At 46.1% G+C, this 13,181-nt stretch overlaps 1 protein-coding gene across 1 annotated transcript in view; it reads right to left on the bottom strand.

Moving 5' to 3' along the window:
• The window catches only part of RPP30 (ribonuclease P/MRP subunit p30), a 32,424-nt gene extending 21,182 nt beyond the window's left edge, over positions 1–11,242 (bottom strand). The window contains exons 1-5 of the mRNA XM_039480800.1: positions 11,075–11,242; positions 4,982–5,037; positions 4,669–4,725; positions 2,474–2,548; positions 1,625–1,696 (exon numbers count right to left, since the gene is read on the bottom strand). Of these exons, the coding sequence (XP_039336734.1) occupies positions 1,625–1,696; positions 2,474–2,548; positions 4,669–4,725; positions 4,982–5,037; positions 11,075–11,237 (423 nt within the window). The 5' untranslated portion in view covers positions 11,238–11,242. The remainder of the gene's footprint in view (positions 1–1,624; positions 1,697–2,473; positions 2,549–4,668; positions 4,726–4,981; positions 5,038–11,074) is intronic.
• Positions 11,243–13,181: the final 1,939 nt, after the last annotated feature.

Consider the following 13,181-nt stretch of genomic DNA (forward strand, 5'->3'; position numbering starts at 1 on the left):
TAAGGGGGTATTTTGATGAGGGTAATGAAGTGGTTTTGCAGATGTTTACAAGGAGCTCCTCTCAAGCCTGAGGAGATGGAGGGAAAAAACCCACAAAGGTGCTTGTCTGAAAATTAAACAAAAGGGAGATGGAGGCTGGCACTATGAGCCAATCGGAGGCAGGAGAAAATCTCTTGATACTCAGTGAGAGATGATAGGTAGGGTGAATGTCACCTTACTGGATAAGAGCAGAACAAATTTTCTCTGTCAAGTACAAAAACTGAACCACATTAGGTCAAACACACAAAACTGCCTTCATAAGCTGACTGGAATAACAATACCACTTTTAAAGGGTATAAAATAGCTGTATTTTGAGTGATAACCAATATGAGAAGCAAGCCTTATTTAACTGCCACTAAAAGGCTCTTGAATATACATTACAGAAAGACTAAACCACTAAAGATGAATCTTTCTCAGGAGTACGGTGGGGAGCCCTTTCACTGTGATAGCTTGTAATGTCCAAAACATCTGTTTAAAATACACCTCTACCTCAATATAATGCGACCCGATATAACACGAATTCGGATATAATGCGGTAAAGCAGTGCTCCGGGGGTGGTGGAGCTGTGCACTCCGGTGGATCAAAGCAAGTTCGATATAACGTGGTTTCACCTATAACGCGGTAAGATTTTTTTTGGCTCCCGAGGACAGCGTTATATCGAGGTAGAGGTGTATAATAAGATTTCTGTGTAGCAACACATTCAGAGACTGAATCTTCACCAGTGTCATGGGAACAGAGTTAACCTGCAAGTTTGTTTTGAACTATCACACTAACTTTTGTGTTCAAGAAAACTACAACTTTCCCTTAAATATTTTTCTCTTCTTAAACGCTTTTGCCTGGGTTTACTTCACTTCCTGCAGCTTCAGTGCTGCTCTTGGCAGCCAAAGGGAAAGCTACACACAAATATTTGATAAGAAAAACCATGGTTTTGGAAGAGCAAAGCTTTCTCCTCCTACATTTGGCAAAAGCTAGTCTCAATGCCAAGGAAGACTTTTTTTTTTAATGGAAACATTTGATTTAGGAAAATACATTTTACATGTGCAGAGACTATAGAAGCAAAGCTGTGTCCTGCCCTACCCTCCTCCACCCGTATTTTTTTTTTTTTAAACAAAATGATTGGCTGCTATTTCCATATGGCTTTTCAGTAACAGATCTCAGACTTTTTTTGTGGGGAGCGGGTGGTAGGTCAGTGAGAGAGTCACCCACAAAACCCCACTGCTGAAACATTTAAATCCTACATTCCTTCAGTCATCACAAAGCATCATTTCAACAGAGTTCTAAAACAATTCCTATTAAGCCAAAGAGCTAATGACCTGAGGAAGGTGTTCAAATTTGGGCAGTCAAATGGTTTGAGACAAACTTTCTAAACACTGGCAGCTTAACATGGGTAATGGATGCTTTTCTCTCACTGCCACTTGGTGTGCTTTTTCTGCCTTGCACTCTTCCAAATTTGAGATTAAATCCAAGCAGAACACTTGTCTAATCCAACCCAAAGCACTAAACATTCCAGCATTGGCAGTTATGATCACAAATGGATTCTCAGATGTGTCGAGAGAGGATATATATACGTATATTTAATACTTACGTGAAACAGTTTCTCTGTCTTTGGAAACACTGCTATGATGTCATACAATCTTATATTTGTAGATGTTGATCTCTGACAAAAAAGGAAAAAAAAATCACGCTAATTTATGGAAGATGCTAAAGATATGTATCATGAAAATTGCCAAAACAACTACTAATAGAAGACACGCTTCTCCAATTGTGAGTTGTAAAACCAAACCACTCCTACTAAGGCTCTATTAGCAGCCCTATCTGCTGACAGTGTTTCACCACGGTCATTATTTTGGTGCTCATTCTACACAATAAGTAAAGCACTAGGGACTGTTTGCCTTGTAAGCCACACACATGTCCTACTTTATCACTTACATTTTCTAAGTCCTCCCCTCACCCAAGTTATTAGAATACCCAGCAAAACTCCCTGGAGCCTCAGCGGGGAGGAGGTGAGAGGGATAGTTATGCTGGAGTTCAAGTTTAAAAAAAATTAAACAAACGGATGCAGTATCAGCTCTATTGTCATATTTTAAAATCTGAACTCAAGTTCTAGAGATGGGGTGATGATTTCATGTTTTAACACTTCTTCCCCCACCTTATCACATGGGTTGGTAGCAGCACTTTACTTGAAGCCTTCAGGCATGGGAACAGAACACTGATTTCTCATGGCAGCATGTTACACCATTAGTAAACCACCAGTGCAGAGCACATCCCAGTTTTATAAAGTGACATCTTCAAAGAGTGATGCGATCATAAGGAGACATTATAAATCAGCAAATTAGTGCAGTATTTTTTGTGAAATCCATAAAATTTCAAAAATAACATTTTACTATAAAGAAAAAATACAACTTACAAAATAAATACATTTTAAAGCACTTACCAATACATTGCAGTGAGAAGGATCAGAAACTACAAGCGTTAGTCTGGTTACAATTTTAATTGGTTTGGATTTTCCCTGTAAGCAAAATAAACCATCAAAGAGACTGTTGAAGAAAGTACAAAGCAAAAACCTAGCTAATAGATTTTCATGTCTATTACTATATAGAGTGATGCTTTGTTTATATTTTTTACTACACCAATTTTCTGATTACTTCTAACTATACTCTTCATATTTTTGTCTTTCTAATTGTAATGCTTTGCTTCTGTACTTTTTTGGTACATTTCTGCTCTTCAGAAATAGTGGCTTTTCTTGTATTTCTTTGACATCTGTTTTTGGTTTAAACAAACAAACAAACAAAAAAATCAACACAGTGGAGTAACAACACATTTTATTGCGTTACCACTACTGTTCTCTAATCAAACAATAAGGGCACTACAAATGCAGTTTTAAAATTGAAGTCCATTTTTATATATAATTTTAACAGTTTGCAGGAGCTAATGCTGCCCACTTCTTGTTTACAATGTCACCTGAAAGTGAGAACAGGTGTTTGCATGGCACTGTTATAGCTTGCGTGGCAATATATTTACATGCCAGATGCGCTAAAAATTCGTATGTCCCTTGATGCTTCAACCGCCATTCCTGAGGACAGGTGTCCATGCTGATGACAGGTTCTGCTCAATAATGATCCAAAGCAGCGTGAACCGACGCATATTCATTTTCATTATCTGAGTCAGATGCCACCAGTAGAAAATTGATTGTCTTTTTTGGTGGTTTGGGTTCTGTAGTTTCCGCATCAAAGTGTTGCTCTTTTAAGACTTCTGAAAGCATGCTCCACACCTCATCCCTCTCAGATTTTAGAAGGCACTTCAGATATTTAAATCTTGGGTCCAGTGGTGTAGCTATCTTTAGAAATCTCACGTTGGTACCTTCTTTGCATTTGTCAAATTTGCAGTGAAAGTGTTCTTAAAACGAACAACATGTGGTGGATCATCTTCCGAGACTGTATAACATGAAATATATGGCAAAATGTGGGTAAAATTGAGCAGGGGACATACAATTCTCCCCCAAGGAGCTCAGTCACAAATTTAATTAACAATTTTTTTTAATGAGCGTCATCAGCATGGAAGCATGTCCTCTGGAATGACATACAAAGCATGAAGAGGCATATGACTCTTTAGTGCATCTGGCACGTAAATAACCTGGCACACCAGTGACAATAGTGCCATGCAAAAACCTGTTCTCACTTTCAGGTGACACTGTAATTAAGAAGTGGGCATTATCTCCTGTAAATGTAAACAAACTTGTTTCTCTTAGCGATTGGTTGAATGTGAAGTAGGACTGAGTGGACTTGTAGGCTCTAAAATTTATATTGTTTTTTGAGTACAGTTATGTAACAAAAACCCCTACATTTGTAAGTTGCACTTTCATGATAAAGAGATTGCACTACTGTACTTGTATGAGGTGAATTGAAAAATACTATTTCTTTTATCATTTTTACAGTGCAAAAATTTGTAATAAAAACATAAACTGAGCACTGTACACTTTGTATTCTGTGCTGTAATTTAAATCGATATATTTGAAAATGCAGAAAAACATCAAAAAATATTTAATAAATTTCATTTGATATTTTATAGTTTAACTGTGTGATTCAATCATGATTAATTTTTTGAGTTAATAGCGATTAATCGACAGCCCTAGTTAAGATTTTGTCACAGTTATTTTTAGTAGAAGTCATGGGCAATAAACAAAAATTCATGGGAGCCATGACCTGTCCATGACTTTTACTAAAAATAACCGGGGAGGAGGGGGAGGAAGGCTGAGGAAGGAATGACACCTGGATCCTCATGGCGGGGGAGGGACTGTCAGCCCCAGCAATGCTGGAGGGGCACAGTTTTGGCTCCAGAAACTGCCAAAGCTGCGGGGCGGGTGCACACAGCAGCGGAGCCGGCCCCAGCCGAAGCCATGGGGGTGGCACAGTCCTGGACCAAAGGTGTAGGAGGAAGTGGGGAAATAGGGACGTGCACAGCCCTAGCCCCGGCCAAAGCTGCAGGGGGATAGGAGGAGTGAGCACAGCCCTGACTGCCTGAAGACAAAGTCATGGAACTCCAGTAAAGTCACAGAATCCGTGACTGACCTCTGTGATTAAATCGTATCCTTAACTATCATGTGCAGGTGGAATTTAAACTCTAACATACCTGTACAATAGGCAAAGATGGAAACAATTCTGAAGGAGATATTGGTTTGACAATCTCCTGAAACAAAACAAACAAACAAAAACACCACGATTACAATGTATTAAACATGGGGGGATAAAAAATGTAGGCCCAAACTGTACAGCTTGTCAATAGATGGGGTTACAAAATGGTAGTTTAGTCATGTACTGAAGGATCCTGTAATTCCCTAACTTGCTTCCTTCTTAGATCACTCATCTAGATGTATGCATAGGTATGAACTTATTACTAAGTACAAATAAAGACGACGAGAATAAATATTGAAACAGAGACCTACCTGTTTCTTTTCTTTGAAATCAATGACATGGTTAATAGCAACAGTTGAATATCCCACTAGAAAAGGTAAACATATGGTAAGGTTTTTTTGTCCAATTTACTATTTAATAGAAATTAATCAGAATAGAAAGATTTAAGATTAGCAATTAAACTCCACACATCATTTACAAATCTGAAAGGTTTCTTTGTGTAATAATTTGAGATTTCTGAAAACAGAAAATCAGTAGGAGACATGATGCCTTGACATTAATTTTTTTTCCCCTTTAAATACAACACAAAAACCATACTTTGCCTGTCCCAAAGTGAGTGCACATAACCAACGGGAGCCCCAGAAATGGTGAGTAAGCACAGGGTCCACGGGGACTGATTGTTTCACGGCTGTACTGTCCTCTGGGTTTCTGTGCCTTGGGGAGAGCCAACAGCTGCAGGGGGCACCTACTGTGAACACTGTGCCAACATTCTCCACAGGAGTTCGTCCTGGAAGATATCTCGCTGCTGAGGGTGACCAGGGAAGCAAGGAAGGGTCTTCTCCTACAATGCGGCTTCCGCCCTGGCCCATACACCACACACCCCTCATTTGAAAAGCACATTGCAGCCACTTGAATGCTGGGATAGCTGCCCATAATCCACCACTCCCAATGCCACTGCAAATCCTGCAAATGTGGCCACGCCAGTGCGCTTGCAGCTGTCAGTGTGGACAGACTGGAGCGCTTTCCCTAGTGCGCTCTACGAAGGCTGGTTTAACCCAAAGTGCTCTACTGCTGCAAGTGTAGCCAAGCCGACATAGCGCTGTAGACACGAGTGCTTATGCTGGCAAAACTTATGTCACCCAAGTGGGTGTTTTTTTCACACCCCTAGGCGACAGAAGTTTTGCTGATGCAAGTGCTAGTGTAGACATGACCTTGGACTCATGGGGCTCAGGCTAAGGGGCTGTTTAATTGCAGTGTAGACAGGGACCCTCCCACCTCACAGGGTCCTAGGATCCAGCCTGGGCCTGACTGTCTACAACACCACAGTTAAAGAGCCCCTTATCCTGAGTCTGAGTCAGCTGGCACATATTTTTAATTGTGTGGGGTCGACATACAATCAGAGCCCAGGTCAACTGACTCAGGCTCCTGCTGCAGGGCTAAAAAATAGCAGTGTAAACATTCAGGCTCCGGCTCCAGCCCGGGCTCTGAAACCCAGTGAGACCCTCCCCCTCACCGGGGCTCCAGCCTGAGCTGGGAAAGCTACAAAAAGTCCCGACTCCCAGGGTGGATAGTATTACAGTGACGTTTTACTAGCAGTAGTGCACATCTGCCACGATAGAAAGGGAACACGTACAGTGGCTTATTCATTGGACCTATCATAATACTTAGCTATGTTATCTTTCCAGCCTCAATACACAGGAGAGTAAAAAATGTATTGCATGATGTGATACAAACAGAGGGACTTAAAATTGGCCAGTAAAACTTATTTTGTTAAGTATCAGAGGGGTAGCCGAGTTTGCTGCTTTTACAGATCCAGACTACGGCTATGGCTACACTTAGCGCTTCAAAGCGCTGCCACGGCAGCGCTTTGAAGCGCTAAGTGTAGTCAAAGCGCCAGCGCTGGGAGAAAACTCTCCCAGCGCTGTCCGTACTCCACCTCCCTGTGGGGAATAACGGACAGCACTGGGAGCGCGGCTCCCAGCGCTGGGGCTTTGACTACACTGGCGCTTTGTAGCGCCGCAATTTGCAGCGCTGCAGAGGGTGTGTTTTCACACCCTGCTGCAGCGCTGCAAATTTGTAAGTGTAGCCAAGCCCTAAGAGTCCTGTGGCGGCTTGGCTACACTTACAAGTTGCAGCGCTGGTGGAGGCTGTCCAGCGCTGCAACCAACACCCGTCCACACTTAACCAGCGCTGCAACTCCTGGTTGCAGCGCTGGCTGAAAACCCATCCCGGCAGGGGTATAGGAGTGCAGCGCTGGTGACACCAGCGCTGCTCAGCAGGTGTGGACACTCACCAGCGCTTTACCTGTCCTCCAGGGAATAAGGAGCTATCCCAGAATTCCTGTTCAGCCACTCTGCTCATCAGTTTGCACTCTACTGCTCTTGCCTCAGGTGACCAGCCCTTTAAATGCCAAATTTAAAAATCTCCTTCCTGTTTGCTGCAGCCAGGTGTGGAGTGCAATCAGTTAATCAGTTAATCAGTTACAGGTGACCATGCCTCCGAGCCCCAGCATGGAGCACTGGTGAAGTGCAGGACCTCATCAGTGTTTGGGGTGAGGCATCTGTTCAGAGGAATTACGATATCTTTGAGCAGATATCAAGGGCCATGCTGGATAGGGGCCATGATCGGGGCAGTACAATGCAGGGTGAAAGTTAAAGAGCTGCGGAGTGCCTATTACAAAGCCCGAGAGCGATCGGAGCTGCTCCCACGACCTGCCGCTTTTACAGGGAGATGGACGAGATACTTGGGGTGACCCACTGCCAATCCCAGGATAACGATGGACACTTCTGAGCAGGCTGGGGACAGGAGGAGGAGGAGGCTGCGGGGAGGCGCGAGTGAAGCTCCTGCGATGGGGAAGAAACCGCAGATTCCTGGAGGCATGCAGCCAGGAGCTCTTCTCAAGCCAGGAGGAAACTACCCAATCGCAGCAGCCAGCAGTTGCAGAAGGACAAGCAGAGGAGGCGGTTTAAGCGGCTTTTATTTTCTGAAGTGAAATGTTTCTGGAGAGGAAGGGGGTTATGGATGCATGCATGGCAGCGTCTAGATGTGGAATAGCCCGTTGATGTGGTCTATCTAATCTGCTTCAGTTATCTCAGCAAAAGCTTCATCCAGAGCGTGGGCAATATGCCTGCGCAGGTTTATAGGCAGAGCCACTGTGTCCCTTGTCCCAGTGGCGCCACTCTTCGGCCAGTGGGGACCATTTCTGAACACAGGCACGCCGCATAGGGTCCCGGGCGGAATCCACATTGCTCTAAAAGAGCCCCGCTGTTCCCTAGTGACTAAACATCTTCCAGGATTAAGTCCTGTGAAAAATGTTGGGAGACTCTTTAGTGAAGAGATAGGAGATAAGATCACCCCTGCATCTGCATCTTCACTCAACCCCTCTAGCACTCCAGATTACGCAACCAGCTCCTCTCACTCAAGCCCCTCTTCTCCCTATATAAGTAAACACTCCTCACTCACCATTTCGTGGCTTCTGTTGTGTTTTCCTTTTGGGATAAAGAATGCAAGTGAGAACTTGCAAGTGAGAACTCCTCAGTGTAACAATTCATGTCTGGAGATAGTGGATACAATGCTGCCCGTGTTAAATGTTGTCATTTCTGTTTCTACAGTGACCTTGACTACTGGACTGCCCAGATGTTCAACATCACAGAGGCTTCAAAATTTGAGAAAAAATCCCCGAAAGAGCAAAGAGGACATGCTGAAAACTGTTCTTCAGCACTCTGCTACAGAGAGAAAAGAATTGAAGGAGTGGCGAGAGAAAGAAAGCAGGACCAAGAGAAATGCAGTGGCCAAGAGGAAAAGTATGCATCCTGGGAGTCTATAGAGTCACTCGTTTCCATGCAAGCAGAGCACCCTTTGTGCCTTGTGCCCCAATGTCAGCTCAAACCACCTTTCCCCAGCATCCAGGCTCTTACCACCACCAGCTGCCTCCAACACCTAACCAGCCCTGATACCTACCACCACCCTTACCCTCTGCATTCAACCCCCATCACCATGCAGTATATGAACCCTGAAGTGCAGGATTCATTAAACAGCAATCCAGACAGGGCATATGCAAACTTGTGACTGTACAGTTCACCAACCCACACCCTTGCCCTCTTGTGTTAATGAAATGTTGTGTGTCTGTCTGTCTGTCAAGGAAGTTTTTTTCTTTTCAATAAAACAATTCTTGGCTTTGAAAACAGTCTTTATTATAGCAGATAGTGAAAGATACCTTAGCCCAGTGAAGAAAGAGGCACTGCAAATCATATTATTATTATGGATAATAGAATAACAGTGTAAGCAGTGCAATTCACTCCCATGCAAGGCAGCAAACATTACTGTTGGCTTTCAGCCTCAAATTCTTCCCTCAAGGCATCCCTAATCCTTGTAGCCCTGTGCTGGGCCTCTCTATTAGCCCTGCTCTCTGGCTGTGCATATTCAGCCTCCAGGACTTGAACCTCGGTGGTCCATGCCTCACTGAATGTTTCACCCTTCCCTTCACAAATATTATGGAGGGTACAGCAAGCGCTTATAGGATGCTGCTTTCCCCAAGTCTAGCTTCCCATACAAACATCTCCAGCGAGCTTTTAAACGCCCAAAAGCACACTCCACAGTCATTCTGCGCTCAGCCTGTAGTTGAACCGGTCCTTGCTCCTGTCAAGCTTCCCTGTATAGGGTTTCATGAGCCAAGGCAGTATCACAGTGGGCATTTCGACATCCCCTACTGTGATCTTCCTGTCTGGGAAAAAGTCCTGCCTGCATCTTCCTGAACAGGCCACTGTTCCATCATGCACCTTTCCAGGCCAGCCTGTGTAAATGTCAATGTGATCTAGCGCCTGGAGAACCATAGAGAAATACCTGATGCCAGGTGGGGCAGAATAGGAATAATCTATCGCCTCCACAGTTAGGGAAACCCATTTGTGCAAAGCCATCCACAATGTCCCACGCTCCCGGAGTCACGGTCTTTCTTAGCAGGATGCGATTAATTGCCTTGCAAACTTGCATCAAAACGATTCCCACACCAAACTGGTTTAGCTGTCTGGATTTGCCATCTTCCAGATTGCAATAGCCACCGCTTTTCCACCGTCAGGGCAGCTCTCAATCTTGTGTCCTCTCAGCACACAGTCCCATGAAAGTGGCTTTGTTCTGCAGCCACTGCTCATCATCCCAGACTTCCATGACGATGTGATCCCACCACTCAGTGCTTGTTTCGGTGCTGAGCATTTCCGTGAATGCCGCAAAGCACTGTAGTGTCACACGTGGCAGACAAATCCATATTGATATCATCGGACTCCTCACTGTCACTTTGGAGCTGAAGGAATAGCTCGACTGCCAAGCGTGTTGTGCTGGTGACACTCATCAGCAGAGTCCTCAGCAGATCGGGCTCCATTTGCCACAGAAATCGCGATTCACAGAGAGTAACAGAAAGACACTCACAATGGCGCCAAACGCTGCCGGAAAGAGTGAATGCTGGGATGTGGAATGACCCGCACACTCTTCCCCTCCCCACAATACTCAGCGCCAAAATGGGACGAGGTGCTCTGTGGGACAATGCACCTCGTGGCCACACTGCAGCGCTGGTAGCTGTCAGTGTGGCCACACTGACCAGCGCTGTAACTCCCAGCGCTGCAACTTGTAAGTGTAGCCAAGCCCTAACAGACATACTGGAGCATGAGCTTTTGTGGGTGAATACCCACTTCGTTGGATGCAACGAAAGCTCATGCTCCAATACGTCTGTTAGTCTATAAGGTGCCACAGGACTCTTTGCTGCTTTTATTTTGTTAAGAATGCCCCACGATGCAGAGTTTGTTTGCTAAACACAGCATTACCAACGGTGCTAGGACAAACACGAACAGACACACAAAAACTGTAGCATGAGATTGGCTTTCAAATTAGGAGATTTAACCCCCCCCCAAAAATCACATTCAGTTTCAGCCTGGGGCTCTAGTCGAAAGGGAGACTGGAAAACCATGTTCTCTGAGTCTAGAGCAGGTCCCAGGCGGATGGCACAGTTTCAAACGAGCGCCCCAGGCTCTGGGAACCAGGCTGACTTGGCAGGACGATTCCGCACCCACTTCCCGAGACAGTCACTGCGCCCAGTGAGGCTGGTGCTACCAGCACAAAGGCCACGGCTTCCTACCAACAAGGGGGAGAAGGCGGAACAGCAGCACTCTCCGCACCCCGGCTCCACCCCGCAGGGCGGGACCAACAGCCTAGTGCCTAGGGAAGGGGGCATCCCTCGCACGCACGCTGCCGCCGGAGGGTGCCCAGCAGTCCGGCTCTTGCAGCAGGAGTCAGAACCGCCCCCGTGAGCTCGGCGCTACCCACCCCGAGCCCCGCACCGCCAGGGCCTGACAGGCTGGGAGAGCTGCGCGGACCCCGCCCAGCGCCCCGGGCGAGGCAGGGCGGCCGCTACTCACGGTGCGCGGCGGCCTCCAGCAAACTCTGCAGCGACTTCCTCTCCGGCGCGGCCGGGACGTTCAGATCCGCAAACACAGCTGCCATGCTGCAACCACGTGGCACCAGCCGCCTAGGGGCTGCAGCACTGCGCGTGCGCCTCACGCCCGGCTCCGCCCAAGGCATGCTGGGAGTTGTAGTTTGGTGGCGGCACCCTGCCAGCCTCCCGCGCGGTTGTGCCGCTGTGGCGGTGCGTCCGCTCCCCCTTCCCTAGCCAGCAGCGCATGGCGAGTGACCCGACACTGAGCGCAAGGCCCCGCGCGCGGAGCCCACGGCGGCCACCTCGGCCCCCGGGCTCTCCCGGCTGCACCCAGAGCAGTGGCAGGTTCCCCTCAGTGCGAACGCCGGCTCCGCTCCCCCAGAGCGCCGCACTGACTGCGAGCCCTGCTCGGCTCGCATCTCATGCGCACAGCGCTTACCACCCTGGCGGCAGCCAGCCCGGGCCAGGGGCTGTCAGCCTCCTGGCACAGCCCCCGCCAAGCCAGCCGAGCCCATGTGAAAGAGCACCAGGGAGCAGGTGCGGCAAAATGTCTCAAGTGGAGACAGGTTTGAGAGTAGCAGCCGTGTTAGTCTGTATCCGCAAAAAGAACAGGAGTACTTGGGACTAACAAATTTATTTTAGCATGAGCTTTCGTGGGCTACAGCTCACTTCTTCAGATGCATAGAATGGAACATATAGTGGGGCGATATATATACACATACAGAGAACATGAAAAGATAGGAGTTGTCTTACCAACTCTGAGAGGCCAATTAAGTAAGAGAAAAAACTTTTGAAGTGATACTCAAGATAGCCCAGTGCAGACAGTTTGATCAGAAGTGTGAGAATACTTACATGGGGAGCCATACTTACAAGTGGAGATAGCATCTGCTGCAGGCACCAGCGTACGGAGCCCAGGGGCAGCTTTCTGTGGGCAAGGGACAGCACCTACATTAATGCTGCTTCCTGCCCCTACCTGGGGATGCATATCTGGTCGATCCCTGGGTTCGGGATGCTGAACCCCCAGTGCCTCAACTGCACTGCAGAGGCACATTTCAAAGGTTCATCTCAGAGTTTCTGAACCCTTCAAGCCCCCTCCATGGATGTCTCCCCAGGAGGGAATAACCTGGCTCTTAGCTACACTGTAGCTCGGTATATAAATATCTTGTGGCGGCAGAATCCTTTTCGGAAACAAAGTTGAAACAGAAGACCTGGTGGTTGGCTCCTTGCTTGCTGGAGAGTTCAGCACTGTAGCCACTAGATGGAGCAGCTATATTAAACTGAATGATTACCAATGAAATTATTTAAGCACCAATAGAGCATTGACAAGGACAAGAAAAAGGGAAAATGGGGTTTTAAGACTCCTCATTTTCTGATCGATTACATTTGAAATGTAATCTGTGTTGTTTATAAATAACTATATATTTGGCTTACATACACTATTAATGCATTTTAATCACTGTTAGTGAACCTCACCTTCAAACTAGGATTCACATTCAGGGAAAATATCAGAAAAGTTCTAGTGGTTGAACATTTAAAGAAAGTAGGGGGGACCTAGATGGTCATGTAGGTACCTAGATTAATAGGCAACTAGTTAACTACACATTTTCAACACAAAAGAGTCAGGGTTGCATTTAGTTTAAGTTTTGGGTGAAATAATTATTTTATGTAGAGAAGTCTTTATTTCCTGCTACCACAGGCTTATAGCTGGACTTAAGATGGATGGAATTTGGTATTTGGGTGTCAAGAGTCAGTTATGAGTCTAGAATGACCCAAAAGCTGCAGTTTCTTAACTGCTAGGGGAAAATGATGGTGTCAGTCAAGAAGAAGGTGAGATGATCTCCAGCCCTTGAAGAATTTGTTCTCTCAGCTAGCACCTCTTAGGTCTTTCCTTGGTTCAGGTTGAGCCAACTATCCTTTTTCCAGGTGCCAGTCTCCTTGATACACTGGAATAAATAGCACCGTTGCACTGAATGAAAAAGAAATGGAGTTATGTGTCATTGGCAATATTTCTTGCACTGCAGCCTGTGTCAGTTTTACAATGTCCTGTGTTAAATAGGAGCAGCAATAACAGAAGGAATTCATGCATCACA

The sequence above is a fragment of the Mauremys reevesii genome, linkage group 7 (genome assembly GCF_016161935.1).
Source record: "Mauremys reevesii isolate NIE-2019 linkage group 7, ASM1616193v1, whole genome shotgun sequence".
Taxonomy (NCBI): domain Eukaryota; kingdom Metazoa; phylum Chordata; order Testudines; family Geoemydidae; genus Mauremys; species Mauremys reevesii.